Consider the following 15,767-nt stretch of genomic DNA (forward strand, 5'->3'; position numbering starts at 1 on the left):
ACACACTACTTCATATTACTTTGAAGTAATATGTTTTTGGTTTTATCCATTATCAGGGTTGATGGTATAGCATTCTCAGGGGAAAATAATTGCAGTCCGGGCATACAGAGCCCAAGGCGACCCAGTCAGGGTAAAGGTCAAGTAGATGGAACAGGTGTTTTACAATGACTTTTAAAATGCTCCTTGCACAAAATTGATTTCTTCAGTGCCTAGTTAAATATACACACATGTGCATGTTAATTCAACTGACTATATCTGAGTTGTTGCAACAGTCTGATTAAGTTTTTGAGTTGAAGTTGAAATCTTTTGAAAATTGAATGCAGCCATTATGCTTGATCGAGATGGATTTGGCAAAGGCCTGCTAGATTTGATGTTATATATTTACAACACAATAATTGAGTATACAGTATATGGTACTTAGGATAATTTTGTGTTCACTTGATAAATGTCTCACTTTTGGAAAATCATACCATGCCATTACTATGAAAACTGCTGAATCAGAAAGGATAATTCAATTTTCAAGTTAACATTTATAACTGATGCATTACTTTACTTTTTTCGGTTTTTTAAAGATGGATATTAAGGAAAAGCATTTTAAAGCAGCAAGTAAAGCACAACCAATTTCTCAGCAGTGCAAGCAATGGATGATACACACAACACAACACCATTATCCCATATCCCAAGTCACTTTAGGCCATTTGAAGCCACATCTACTTCGAGTATGTTTTTGTTATGTAGGTAATGGGTGAAGGGGGGGCAACTTTTTTAATGAGTTTCGGGCACACCATACAGTAGCACAACATTTTCTCAGCAGTGCAAAGTCTTAAACGACAAAACACCACCACTCCATCCCATGCTACTTTAAGTTTTTGTAGGTGATTGGTATGGGGGGGGGGGGGCAACATTTTTTAAAGAAGTTTTGAGCACACTATACAACACTGCACAACACTTTTTTCAGCAGTGAAAACAATAACAAACAAAACACACAACAACACCACTGTCTTACACGACACAACACCATCACTGCTCAAAATTCCAGGTGACTTTCTCCGAGTCACATGGCACACGCTACGTCCCAGAGAAACATAAACACAGATGAAAACGGCCAAATATCAGAAAGAGAAAAATGACTCTTACAGATGCGAGTTGAGGCTGAGAAGATAAAACTCTCACCGGTGGTGTTTGCGTAGCGGTCTCCATTAGCATCGTGAAACTAAAGAGTAGTCCAACAATTTGCTTCCAACTAGAAACTATGAAAGACGAAATGTGCGTGTGTTTGTAGAGTCAGATGGATATGAAAAATCAACCGTATGAATAATTAACTACTAGCTCATTATACCCGGCGAAAGCTTTGGTAGCGTCACGATGAGAGCCGCGTGGCGATTGGTGGGAATGTTCCAGAGCTATTGGCTCACAACAATGCAATGTATTCCAGCTCCACGAGGAGTAGCGTATCGACAAATTTACAAACACTGAACACATGCTGGAAACAATGCTTGATTGCCGCACAATAGCGGCAAGAGTTTAAGTGTTGATGACTTAAACGTATTATTCACCGGGGCGTGATATGATTAGCATAAAAGTATTTTAGCCAAGGGCGGGATGATGGGAGGATTTCGAGGACACTTGTGATTCAATCGAGTTAATACGCCATTCAGACGTGTAACATTCTCAACAGATCAACCCTGCGAGGTGTTTGTGCTGACTCCCACTGACTCGATTTATGTTATCAATACAATACGATAAATAGATAATTGAGTCTTAACAAGGTAATATATGATTGCATATGAAAGTAAATGGTTATTCACTGACACCTCATGCCTAAATTAGAATGATTATAAAGTGACAACTCTTAAATATGGCCAAGGTTTTGGCTCAAAATAATAACTTACCTTTCAAGAATATTCAAGAGAAGATTATACTCCTCAATTTACACATTACATATGTATGTTATAATACAACAAACAGTTGATTGTGAAATGATTCGGTAACTGGGATGCAATTTCAATGCAGTCAAACATGGAAAAGGCATAAGACTAAACACTGCTAAATGGACTAGTGTGCAACTTGGACTCAATTATAAGGTAACGTGACTTGGTCTTAATGTTAAGGTATCTTGACTTTGACTCAGTGATTAAGTAATGTGACTTGGACTCAATGATGAGGTAATGTGACTAAGACTCAGTGATATGGTAATGTGACTTTGACTCAGTTATAAGGTAATGTGACTAAGACTCAATGATATGGTAACGTGACTTTGACTCAGTGATAAGGTAATGTGACTAAGACTCAATGATATGGTAACGTGACTTGGACTCAATTATAAGATAACGTGACTTGGTCTTAATGTTAAGGTATCTTGACTTTGACTCAGTGATTAGGTAATGTGACTTTGACTCAATGATGAGGTAATGTGACTAAGACTCAGTGATATGGTAACGTGACTTTGACTCAGTGATATGGTATTTGAGGAGCTAACATGACTTGGACTCAATGATAGGGTAACATGACTTGGACTCAAAGATAGGGTAACATGACTTGGACTCATTGATAAGGTAACATGACTTGGACTCAATGATATGGTATTTGAGGAGCTAACATGACTTGGACTCAATGATAGGGTAACATGACTTGGACTCAAAGATAGGGTAACATGACTTGGACTCAAAGATGAGTAACATGACTTGGACTCAAAGATAGGGTAACATGACTTGGACTCAAAGATGAGTAACATGACTTGGACTCAAAGATAGGGTAACATGACTTGGACTCAAAGATAGGGTAATGTGACTCAATGATATGGTAATATGACTTACCCTCGACATGCTCTTATCAGAGAGAAACAATCAGGCAAACTCTACCTACCTGCAATGATTAAGAAATACGAAAAATTTAATCAAATAATTAGTCAAATAAGTAAGTACCCAAATTATACCGAAAAAATCAATCCTTGGAAATATTTGAAATCTGCATTTCGTTATTGCATAACCTGAGAAAGAGAGTAGTCATCACTATCTTCTTTGTAATCAACTTCCATCATCTTATTGTTTTATTTAACCTCCAATACTACAACGCCACGATTAAAAGCAAAACAGACACATTTCTTTGCAAACCAATGTTACAACACCGCACGATACTAAAACATGTAAAACAAAATCTGTCAGAAATCGTTAAAACTTAACACCCAATAAAGTCGTCAGCATGCAACCAACACCATCATAATGACACTTTAGATTATTTCATGCAAAACTGTATTTTTTTATGAACGCTTGAAGAATACAAAGTGTGGGAAAGTAAGAGAACCAGCAGTTTTCTGAAAACAGCCACTTCTCATCAGATTAGTATCAATCAATTAACTTTGCAACATACAACATGAAATTTCATAGCAATATCTGCCCATATCAAAAATCATATAAAAAAACTCAGCAAAGGAAAAGTCTTGCTGGCTAAGGTAATCTTACACTCAAGTATTTTACATCAGAACAATATTTGTGACATTGATATCAATTTTACAATACAACTTTATCTGGTCGGCTATACTGAAAACTTTTAGAAACGATGTAAAAATGTGGCCGGCTAAAAAGATATCTTACATCCCAAGTGTAGTAATGTAAACATTTAAATGAATAACTACCCTCCCAGGCAAACTCAAACAAAAGTTCTAATTTCATATGTAACATCAACTTCAGGGTCGTCATAGCAACAAATGATTTTGATAGGTAAGTGCTGAAGTGTTAGACAGGAACCTTTCCCACTGAAAAGCTTTCAAAAGTTTTTGAATATTCACAAGTTTTTTAACATGGAAATGTACCTCGCTTGCTTTCTGCATGATTGGTGAACAAAGCGTCAAGTGACGGGTTACATATAAAACAATAGTACATATTGGTAATACTAGTCAGCAGCGATATCAAGTAACATGCTGCATGATATATATATTTCATTGAATGAGATCTTATTTTTCACATCAACATATATTTTTGACAGGTATGCAACTTCATGTATTGGGAAAGTTCATACATCATGCACATGTAAATTATTCATGAGGACTAAATTTATGCCAGCTTTTATGAATATTTTTAAGGACGGAGCTTCCTCATCTGATGGCCGATGGTTCCAATCCTGGTTCTGTGTGTGCATACTATCATGAAAAGTCCTTAAAATGTGTCAGTCGAACTCTCGACGGCCATTTTCTCCCTTCACTATATTCACCCAACATGCCCAATAGACCTTTAAGCAACCAACGTCACTCGTATCCCATTTTGATTTTCTACCGCAAAACATCTAAAATTGACATATCCACATAATGCAAACGTTCCAATCCATCACGGTTCAGTAAAAGCTAATACTTATCTCGAACATCTAAAAGCATATTTAACTACATGTCATATATAGCATACACAAGTGTTTTAATTGCAACATATCCATTAATAATTCTATGGATCTTTCGAAAATAGTAACAGAGAGGTCACTTCAAGTCAAAAATTAATGTCTAACATGTCTAATGGCACGTTATATATAAAGTTACTTTATTCTGAGTTTTTCTACAACGGACTCTATTTTGAGATGTTTGGCCGTTGAAGATGAGCCATTAGTGGTCTAATAGTGGTCAATTTGTTCGTTACATGTAAATATTGATGTTTTTTAAGTCAATATGTATGGTGATGAATGCATCAACCAGAGTAGACAGATGTCTTCTTGGAATAATAATTCATTCACTTGACATTGCTTGATGGGTTGGGGAGCATATTTCTAAGATTTGAAAAGTTGAAATAATTTAGTCTCTATGCTGACCCTCATAAGAGGCTAATCTGGATAAACTATGGGTTACATGTTACATGTAACACCACTAGACATAGGCCTACCAAATGTGCCAACTGACACTCAACACTGCTAAATATATATGCCAAAAATACTCTTCGAAGATCGACAAAAGTCATTGAGGGATACAGGAAGGGCTCGCGTTGGTGCCTTTTTCGAAATAAAACGACAAATTGACCCAGAGGTAGTTGTCAACACCCTCTCTCAGACAAAGCTTTTAGTCACTTTTGGATGTGCCCAAGAAAGTTTTTGAAGATTGACAATTTTTAAATGATTGTGGGATGCAGAGGGCTTGCTTTGGTACATCATTTGGTGCGTTTTTGAAAAAAAGACGAAATGACCTAGAAATATGTTGACCCCTTTTTCACTCTTGGCCTCAAGTTGTTACAGTCTCATCCTTCATCCTGTGTCCTCATCAAAACAACGGTGCATGAAATTGAAGAATACATCAAACAACCAGAGACCGCGCATAAAATTTCAATAACAAAACGTGACGAAAATAACATTAGAATTCCTCTGTAGTAAGTGAAGTCATTTAAACCGATTTAAATTCCAAACATGTTGGCAAGCGATGGAGGGAGTCATGAACCAGCCAAGCAATCCTCCATAGTTTGTAACGATTGTCATTGAAAAAGCTCATCATCCTGTAGCACAAATTAGTCTAGCATTTTAGATCAGTTGGGGGTCGAAATGACGTTCAGGGGCCAATTTGTGATCTGCCGGAATACAAATAGCTCATTTTTATAACATGGGAGCTGACTACAATATACAAAGTTTTTGTGAAAGTTTTTTCTTTAACTTTTGATATATAAGACATGGCGATTCATTCTTTTGACATAAAGTTAGGGATTGAATGCTTTTTTACTTTCTTTTTTAATGGAATTATCAATAGATGGAAACAGCAGGCAAGTTGAAAGGCATTAATATTAATTCAAAAGTTTCTCATAGTATTATCAATGAAAGTATTAATACAGCGAAAAATTTTAATTTCAACTTTGCGAGCGTTAAAAAATCTACATTTAAAATACTAAAGACAGCCATCATTCACTGTGAACCAAGTCAAGGATCTTCTCGAGTTAGGAGACACCATACTGAAAGTTATGAAAGGTTCAAGGTTTGGCAAGTTGCCTGACATGGCAATTAGGAAAAGGGAACACGATTAAGAATTAACCATTCATCATTACAATCATCGATTTTCTTCACCAAGCATCGACTCCGCAAGTGTGAACCAAAATTTCAGATTGCATCAAATTAGAATTGGATGTCCAAATGAATTCGTGAAAAAGGCTCTGTAATTTGCATGACAACAAAGATGAGTTAGATTACGAATCAACCCATGCTTATCATCATCATTATCGTCGTCGTCGTCGTCGTCGTCGTCGTCGTCGTCGTCGTCATTGCTATGTTCCCTGCTCATTATTCACTTGGTGAATCTTACGCTGATGTACGTTAATCTCCAAACCAGCTCTCAACACCATTGACCCTATTCTGCACGTCAATAAAGCGTGCTAAATGTTTCCGCAAATGAAATAACTTCATCCGTTTGCCGATATTGTCAGACGCGTTAATTACCACAGCAATTACGTGCACGAAAAAACTGGTCGGGAACATGGGAAAGATTTACAGGCAAAAAGAGTTATAAAGTGTTATAAATCCCGTTGATGATACTTATTTGGTCAAATTACAGCTGTTAAATGGCAAAATTAACAATTCGTGTGAAACTGGAACAAAATATTCCAAAGGTTTGAAGCGTAAAGGTCAAATTGATGTGGCAGACAATATCAATGAATAGGTTTTGTCTCTTTTTGGTAGTTTCAAAGAAGATTTGCATGAATGTGAAGGTCAAATTGGATGTGGGGGATGAAATTGATAAACAGATTCTGTCTTTTTTATAAGTTGTAAAGAAGATTTGCACGGAATTTGGTGCCGAGCAATCAACACAGTAATTACAGCATTCCTCTGTCATAGTGTTACCAACGTAACTGAAGCTATTTTATAATCGCCTACTTTATATTGGAAGTTTCTCGGAATCAATTTTTTGCGATTGAGAAAGTTTCTAAAAGAGCATATGGGTGGATTTAATGATTCATGAATCAGAAGGCGGTTGAAAATGAGGGAATATGTGAGTTTATTTTAGCCAGATTTGGGTTCCCATGCCCCGAGCTGGTGAATTAAACAGGAATTGCCTACCCTCAAGTCCCGCAATGTGAAAAACCCTTGTTGGAGAAACCTTGAATCAGCAACAGAAATGTCATTCCTGAGTTTTCTGATGATTTTAGCATGATTCTGAAACATTTTTAACCGCTTTTAATCTCAACAGTCACATGCAAAATGCCACTTAACAAGTTAAAAGTAGCCCCACCTCTTAGTTTTTTTGTCATCCTAATACATGAAAAACGTCTTTCACACACCAATTAACATGATTAATGAATGCCATAAAAAGTATGCAAAAAGTGTAATTTGTAATTTATAATGCATCCTGTGCAGGTGACATGATAAAGTATTGTAATAAGAAAGAATGAATAATTCAATGCAAAGAAATTGATGAAGGGGTCACACAACTTACTGCAGGGAAAAACAGTAATATTTCACAACTTAACTGACAAAAACTTGACATTATTTTATACCCTTGTGCATTAGTGTTGACTGCAACTTTATCACTCTTACAGACAAAAAACTAGGCCAAAAAAATATTCTTCATTGGGTTTTTTTCTCAAAAAGATGTTGGTCAAAAGTACCTGCACTTATTTAAAAGAGCTTGATTGGACATTTTTTCGTGAGAAACAGTCGCTGCGGGAGTTTTTGAACAGCAAAAGTCATAGACTCCTTTATATTTTAAAGAAACTCTCAGCAGCTCCAGACATTCAGCTGGCAAATTTCAGCAACCCGGTTCAATTGTTACACATGCCTACAAACATTTTGTCGCATTCCAGTCAATTCTGGCTTCAGTTTTGAGGTCATGAAATGACCGCAACTACACCATTGCTGTCAACATTGCAGAATGGTATGTCCAATAGAACCCTTAGTAGACCAAGTAAACATAAAACTTCAAATCCACGAAATGGTCCACACAACTCTGCAAACGAACGGTTTACATTCTCTACCAACCACAGACTCAAAGTTCCACAACTTTGCTATTAAGAATGAGGCAGTTCTTTTCAAATGGAAAATGAACTGACCACCTGCCTGGGATCTTTATCAAGAAGACTCTCATCAAAGTTTCAAACATCAATTTTCACTTTCTAATTGCACACAAACTAGGATTTTTTCCATGGTGAGGTAACAGCTATCTTCATTATGATCGGAGCTAAAACTAATGTACATTTCACAAAGATAATGTACTGGCTTTGCTGTGCTTGACAGCATGAAATGGAATGAATTAGTTTTCAACTCAAAGCTGAGCGATTCCAGTTATATTGAACACTGCCAAATATCTGTGCCTCTTTCATTTTGCAATTCTCTTTAGATATGCCGAGAAACAAGTCAAAAAGGTCATTTTGAACATCAGTTGATTACGTTGATTTACAAACTAATTTAAGATACTTTACCTCAGCCACATATCAACTCCTGCCTTTTGGGGGAAATTTGGAATACAACAATTACGCTTCAGATATATTTAAAAATCCCCAGATAACACAAGGAGCATCTGATAACTCCAAAATTTATGTTTCTCATATATACCAATGTACATCTAGTGACCATGCCATATTCTTGATTTCATATGAATCTGACAGGAGAAGTCAATACAATCCAAATAGCACCAACACATACATATACTTGCTTTATTTGGCAACTTGAGTTGGGGTCGAGCAAAGAAGGAATCAAGTTAATAGGCATGGTTGACCCTGCCCATACCTTATCAGACTTGGCCCAAAGCAGCAGTTAGCCAAATTGGATTATTGTCTTGGAGTGTGGAAAGAATGAGTTAAAACTGTAACGTGCAACTCCGGAGAGTGTCCAATGTCAAGGGATGGACACATTGAATGCAGGAAATGCTGTAATTTGATTGGGGCATCGCAGATTTGGCTGTGGTGTTTGTTTTTGAGACTGATTTGATGTAACTGGCAGATATCGCTGTGATTTCGCCAAGTTTCAAAATGGATGTTGCGAACAGTTGGTTATCTTGTTGTATACATGTTTGTTTGTTTGTGATAAAACACTCTGATGATTGATACGAGCTTCAGATTTCGAGCATAAGCAATCATTCTGGCACTGCAATCAGTAAAAACACACATTATGATCATATCATAATTGTACTGGGCTGTAATCGTACCACTGAGCCTGACTTTCTTTTTCCATCGCTTTCCCAAATATAACTGATTTAGACCGATAAAACGTAGAGAAAATGATTATGAAAAGTTTAGGACACATTTTGATTGGTGAAAAGTTGTCTTTTAACTCTATTTTCACAACTTAGCAACAAAAATAACCACAATCTCTCCAACTGATATCCTCCCAAGGGTCCACCTGAGAATGGAGAACATTTGATCAAATATTTTGACAAGGACGAGAGAAACAAAACTTATCATTTTATCCAACATTTCCAACGTAAAAGCCGCAGAGAAAACTTAATCATTGCCTTTTTATGGCACATCGCTACAAAATAACCACCATTTCACCCACCAATTCCATCTCTTGGGCATTATGGAGATTTATCGAGATAGAACGCCAAAATATCATCAGACTAATTCTGAAGGCCGAACAATTGCGTGTTGGGCAATAATGACTAATTGTATCATCTTTTAAAGAGGCATGTGGGATCAATATGGCGAGTTTATTATAACTGTTAACATGAGAAAACAGAATAAAGCTGTTTCGTTACTGTCCAGATTGGGAAATAACCTTTTTAAGGGGTAGAGAGAGTTTTTTCACTGGTCTGAGCTAAGTTCTAACTTTGTTTCGTTTCCTCAATGAACGGTAAGCAGGGGAGATGTAACCTAGGTGATTTCCTAGAAGGAATTTCATCTGATCCAGAAGAAATCCACTCTACAAATGTTCGAAGACTTTAACTTTTATCTCTATTACTGCAAAGACTGGAAAAATTGCTGTGAAAAAAACTGCGCAAACAAGATGGCGTCCATTCTGATAAAACACTTTGGTTATTGCTATATTCTCGAGAGAAAAGTGATGCATCGTCAGGAGGGTGAAAAAAACGCTAGAAAAGAGTTGAGTAAATTTGTCCGGCATAACTATCCGGCTGATTTCATCGCAATTAAAATGATATATGGAGATTGTGTTTTTGGCCCTTGGTCATCCGGGTCGATTGTCATTAAGGCATCCGAAACTTAACCTCTGTTGGTAGCGATACAAATTGGTTTGATGCTGACAAGATATAGCTGAGCACCGGGAAAACTCGACTTTAGAGATGGATGAATATTTTCTAAACAACGATCTTCTTGGAATCCTTTTTTTTGTGGCACATTAAAGGTCCGGGAACTTCGGGAACAACTACCAAGAAACATTGTCCAATCATTTTGTCGTGTAGAGCAGCGATTAAAATAGCCAGTAGCTGTGAACTAAATTGCTTGATGGCATGGTACTTAACAATGATACAAAACTATCAAGAGAGAACAGTGACTTTGCCACGACAAGCGGGCAAGGTGTTCATTAAGCCAACAAACATCAGACAAATTTATCTTTCTTGATACAGAATCTGTCTTACACTGCAGGCGCGATACCAATTCCACAGGTCATCAAACTTATGCACACAAGGCGTCAAGAACATACGACAAAATGGCCACCATCGTTAAGTGGAATGTCCAATGAGCGTCTTTTTCGCTAATTACCTGATTGGAAGTATCGTCTCTGGATAATGGATGACTACCGAGAGAGCTCATCAGATACAAATGGTCGATGTAATCTCGCACAAAACGATGCTCGCACATACACGAGAGAGACGTAGCATTTTTTAAATGCCAAACGAGGCAACAGCATTTTGCGCGGGTCTTCCCTCGGGATGCTGGTCCCCGGTTTAATTGCGCTAACCATAGATAAGTATCTTGGAATATATTGTACAATTCAGCTTAAACAGACCAAGAAATTAGCATGATTGACCTTGAACAGCACTACGACAACATCTCTTGTCTGCATGGAATGCTTTTTCTGGTCCAACTGGACATAAACAAAGGATGGGCTAATCAGACCGAAACAAAAACTTGGGTCTGCCTTATCAAAGATGGAGATATATTCGGCCGGAAAAAATGAACATTTTGTTAAGGAGGCTGGATCACAAAATTGGAAGAATTTCTGAAGGACAGTCCTAGATTATCTTTGGGACTTAACAGAGATTAAGCAAAGTATTGAGGGAATGGTAAAATGTCATGATATTGGGTAGAGGCAGCTCCTATGGCCAGAACAATTAAGTGTTGTGTTATTTCAAGGACGCTGGTCAATCACGATTGATGTTTTCTATTTTCTGTCAAGGTCGTTCAATTTGGCAAGTTTTTGGATGCTAAAATATCATGAGTGCAGCATGATGGTGTAGTGGTAAGAGTGTTGGACTGAGAGGTTGTAGGTTCAACTCTTTTTCGTAGCACTTAGCTCTTTCCAGTCAGCGTTTGAGGGTTAGTTCCAAGTCCTATTCATCCTAATATAAATAGCAGCAACTAAATTTTTGAAAGTCCTTCTACACAAGAGGTAATATCTTATATAGCTCAGTGAATTCAAGTTGAATGTACTAATATTCAACTAGCGGACGCTACTTTATCATATATGCAGGCAAGATGTGTACGATGCTACTTGACTGTACCCACGAGAGTGACGTCAATAGATAGATGCACACAGTATGAATATACAGCCTTCAATGCTGGACAGGTACATTGAGAATAATGTAGAAGGCAAGTATGCAGAATCCAATTACCCTAAAAGTCAACTGCTGAAGGTTGATTCCATGACTGGAATATGAAATTCAGAAATTAATTTTGGAAGAAACCGAAGTTCAATTAATATGAGGTGAAAAAGAAAAACTTGCAAAAAGGAGACCTCCAATGCTGGCTTGAGTATAGTCTAGTAGAGGGCACTACTCTACCATGTCTCAAAGTCAACTGGTGAAATATGAAATTGTGAAATATCTATATAGTGAAAACTAAAACGTAATGAAATTGCTGTTCAAGCAAATATTCAACTTTGAACTCTGGGCTACAGATATCAGCTGGCGAAACCATTCAATCCAAGTTGGCATTTTAATCACGTTCACTTCATGCTTCTTTTCCTCTGTGCTCATGCAGATAGAGAATTACGTATCACTGCGGCTTCTAGTTCAGTAATAAATAGGACCAGTGACACTGACTACGATAAGTGACAAGTACTTGGTTGCACTCCAAACTTGGCAGGAATTGTAGCAATTTGCTGAGGCCAGGTCATGATGAAATTAACAAAGTTTCTTCAAAAGCTATAATGGATTTATTGATGAACTCTCCAAGAGACTGGGTAAAGTTTTGAAGACGCAAATGAGTTTGCATTTCAGGGTTAATGACATATCATTAACAATTTCAAGAAGACAGATTATCCTCCAAAGCAGGCATATACCAAAAGAAGCTTTCCCATCTGGTCGAATGATACCCGAGAGAAAAGTAGCATCAGTTTCAAAGAGTTACGCTCGCCTTCACGACCATTCAACAAGGCAAATTTAAGACTTAAAGATTTTAGTGCCCCAGAAATTGCACTGTCAAGTCGCAGCTCACTATAAATAGTCCTTGGCTGAATGGTTTAATTGTGAGAGGCCAACCAAGTTCACCCACAAAATGTCCGTAGGATGAGTGAACAATACAAATGAGGTCTCAGTCTTTTCAAGTGCTCTTCCCTCGAATGGCAACAGTGGTAATTAGTCTGCTCGTCACGAAACTGGGACACATTTTTCACTCAGAATTTCTCGATCCTGACAGTAAATGCTCCACAAGATGATAGCAAGGCGTATGAAACGAATTGTTGATCAATTTCTGCAGCTGGACGTTTGCCAGTGGATCAGTTGGACTGTTGACCAAGGCAAATGAGGGGGCAACTGATGATGTTTTCAAGGACTTTTTCACTTTGTTGTTCTTTGGATCCCCTTTTTGCCTTGCTTCGTTTCTTGTGTGTGTCTTTTCTGCTGCATCTATCTGTCTGATACGATAAGGCAGTGGCAATTTCACCTGTATCTTTCAACAGACAGCAAGTCCCATGAGACAATTCCATGCTGTTCCTCCGGTTTTGTTGTGGAATCCCTGACAAATACTTCAAGGAGGGCTTAGCCAACCAATTTCTCAATCAGACAATAACCACATACTTCTATTCATTATGCCCAGACTCGATGTTCTTTTCGAGGGTTTATCATGCTTTTACCAAGAGTTCTGATCAACAAATAACATGAGCCATCTTGAACGATTGCTTCGGACCAACCAATTCAACAAATATGCGTCACTTTTCCGTCAGAGTTGCACACACCCCACAAACACCCATCAACATCAACATCATCACTTCCTCTTGAACAGTGGTTCCTGGGACCACGACCGAACCCTTCATCTCAAACTGCCCCCTAACACATATATATTCAAGACGTATTCCGTAATTGAATGTTAATATGTCGCTTCCACATATATACCCAAGATATTTTATGTGGTTTGTTCATACAAAATATACTGTTGAGTCTGTCATGGGAAATTGGTCCAGCTAGATCTGTTTGACCAGGACTGTTTAGACCACCTGCCTACGATATTTTATCTATAATGCTCACTTTCAAGATGATGCAAGTAATTAATGTACAGCATGTATGTCTCAATCCTAAAGTCACAAAACAAGCATAATACAATCCATGGGATTGTTCCATCTTGAGATATCCAAGGCGTCAGTCGACGTGAATTTCAAGACAAGACATTGGAAAGTGTGGACCCCTCAGCATAATAATGGCAACCTCATCTCCCTGAGGATATCAGTATTGGCAGAAGATGGCTCATGATTCAAATCATTTCTATAGCCCCTGACACTGGGCCTGGGCCGAGTGTGCTGAAGAAGGTCATAGTGTTACCAAGTGGCTGATGCCCAGTTGGGAGAATCTTGACCTTGTTTGCGGAAAGACAGGGAGGAGCTTGTATCATAGCAGCCTTACTGCATTGAGGGCATAACAAAACCCAGGTCTGGCCACTATACTGACCGACATCATATCACCTATCCTTCTTAAATGTTTCAACAACCGAATTCGAAACAGGCAAGATTCTTTACCAAGGTACATTCGCCTACAGCTGTGGTATCATCGGACGCCTCTTTCACGCCACACAATACCATGCGTTTACAGTGAATACTTGAAGCGAATCTCTGGTCTCATCACCACCTGGACCTCCTCCTCGGATTCCCAGCGGAGCATTGCGAGAAATTCCCATCACCAATCCGCCAGAGGAGGAATTATGCCAAACAGTTGTGATTACTCACTGCTGCAGATATCGTGATCAGTTTTGGTAGAAATTTACAATCCCCAATCGCATTCAACAAGAAATCAATTGAACAATAGCACTTATTTCGTCAATCACAGACCTTCCTTCATTGTGAACTCGTTCACTTGTTTTAGATCAAGTAGACCACTGCCCACGCTGTGTCCAGTTTAATGCAAAAGCTATACCATGTAGCTTTACTGCTTCATGACCTTTTTTCGAATGACATATCCTCAAGCAAACAGCAAAAGAAGGTTCCAGTTCATAGCAACAACAATTTGAGTGACTTGACAGATCACAATGGTCCACCAGAATGTAGCCTAGGATGTTCTTAACATCAGAAAAGAAATCAGTGCAAGCTGAACTCAAATTCTTTTTTAAACACTGCCACAGATTTGAAAGAAGTGCTTGTGAGAAAGGAGTGGCAAGTCCAACTTTTTGGTAAAATACAGCTGAGGAGTTTGAATGGTTTGACATGCTCTCGTGTGAGGAGAATGAAAATTTAACATCAAACTTATGGGAATATCTCCAGCATAAAATATATCAATGCTAGGACAGCGTTGGGTCCAGCAATGAAACTGATTGTTTCATTAGAAAAGATGTTGGTAAAATACCAATTTGTGTGGGTTAACTGATGGGAATATCTTCAACCCAATATGTATCGGCGTTGGGTACATATCTAAACCAGCAACGAAGCGGGTGGTTTCATTAGGAGAGAATAACGCCACTTGACAACAATATACATTGACAAGTTTGTCAATAACGTCAGCGGAAGAGGACGGCGGACTCATATTAAATGAAGATAGCAGCAAAATGTAAACGGAACCAAGGCACTCAGCCGCGCTGAAATAGGACCAAGTTATGGGTTATTGAAACAGAGTACAGTTTAGAGAAATTTTCTGATATGTACGTCAGTACAAGAGGCGCCGAGATGGCACCATGTATTGAATGTATTGGGAATATGTTAAAAATATGTTCAATGGTGTCTAAAACAGGGTTAGTTCATAATGGTTAGACAATGTTAGAGTACAATGGGCATCACTGGGAAGTCGGTGAATGTGTGGAACCGCAGTGTTTCCGATAAAATTTAACAACACATTGTTGATGTTCTTGAGCCACTCCTTCAATATCTAACATTTCATTCTACATTTCGATCAAGAAAGACCATAACCAGAAAAAGATTCCTGATTTCAGTTTTTATTATCATCATGATTATTCATCAGTGAAATGAGAATTTTTCTGCAATGATCTCCAAGTACTCAGAGCTTCTGATGCAAAATATTGTGAATGCACGCACAGCTTTGGGTGAAAATTCATCAGATTATTCACCTAAGTGCATCCCATCTTGAGTATCTCTCTCATAATCGTGTATTGATCGAGATATGAGTGAAGTATCATCGTCCTCAAAGATAAAATCAGTCAAGGATCGCTCCTCAAAAGCTTCTCGTGTAACTTCGTTCTATTTTCTATGGATTGGATGGTAGCGCTTCTATTACTCATGTATGATGCGGAATCGTTTTTTAATATGATTTCTAGTCCTTGTATAAT

The 15,767-nt window shown here is 38.0% G+C and overlaps 1 protein-coding gene across 22 annotated transcripts in view; it reads right to left on the minus strand.

Annotated features, from left to right (window-relative positions):
- Nucleotides 1–15,767, minus strand: part of LOC135489758 (nucleolysin TIAR-like) — a 278,040-nt gene that overhangs the window by 137,472 nt on the left and 124,801 nt on the right. For 4 of the 22 annotated variants that reach the window (XM_064775268.1, XM_064775266.1, XM_064775267.1 and 1 more), the window contains exon 3: nucleotides 2,817–2,865. The exons of 15 other annotated variants lie outside the window; for them this stretch is intronic. In XM_064775268.1, coding sequence (XP_064631338.1) covers nucleotides 2,817–2,825 — 9 coding nt within the window. In that variant the 5' untranslated portion in view covers nucleotides 2,826–2,865. Of the gene's footprint in view, nucleotides 1–1,137; nucleotides 1,283–2,816; nucleotides 2,866–15,767 lie in introns of those variants that run through there. 3 more of the 22 variants (XM_064775263.1, XM_064775258.1, XM_064775262.1) reach the window with 3 other exon arrangements.

Source organism: Lineus longissimus, chromosome 6, assembly GCF_910592395.1.
Source record: "Lineus longissimus chromosome 6, tnLinLong1.2, whole genome shotgun sequence".
Classification (NCBI taxonomy): domain Eukaryota; kingdom Metazoa; phylum Nemertea; class Pilidiophora; order Heteronemertea; family Lineidae; genus Lineus; species Lineus longissimus.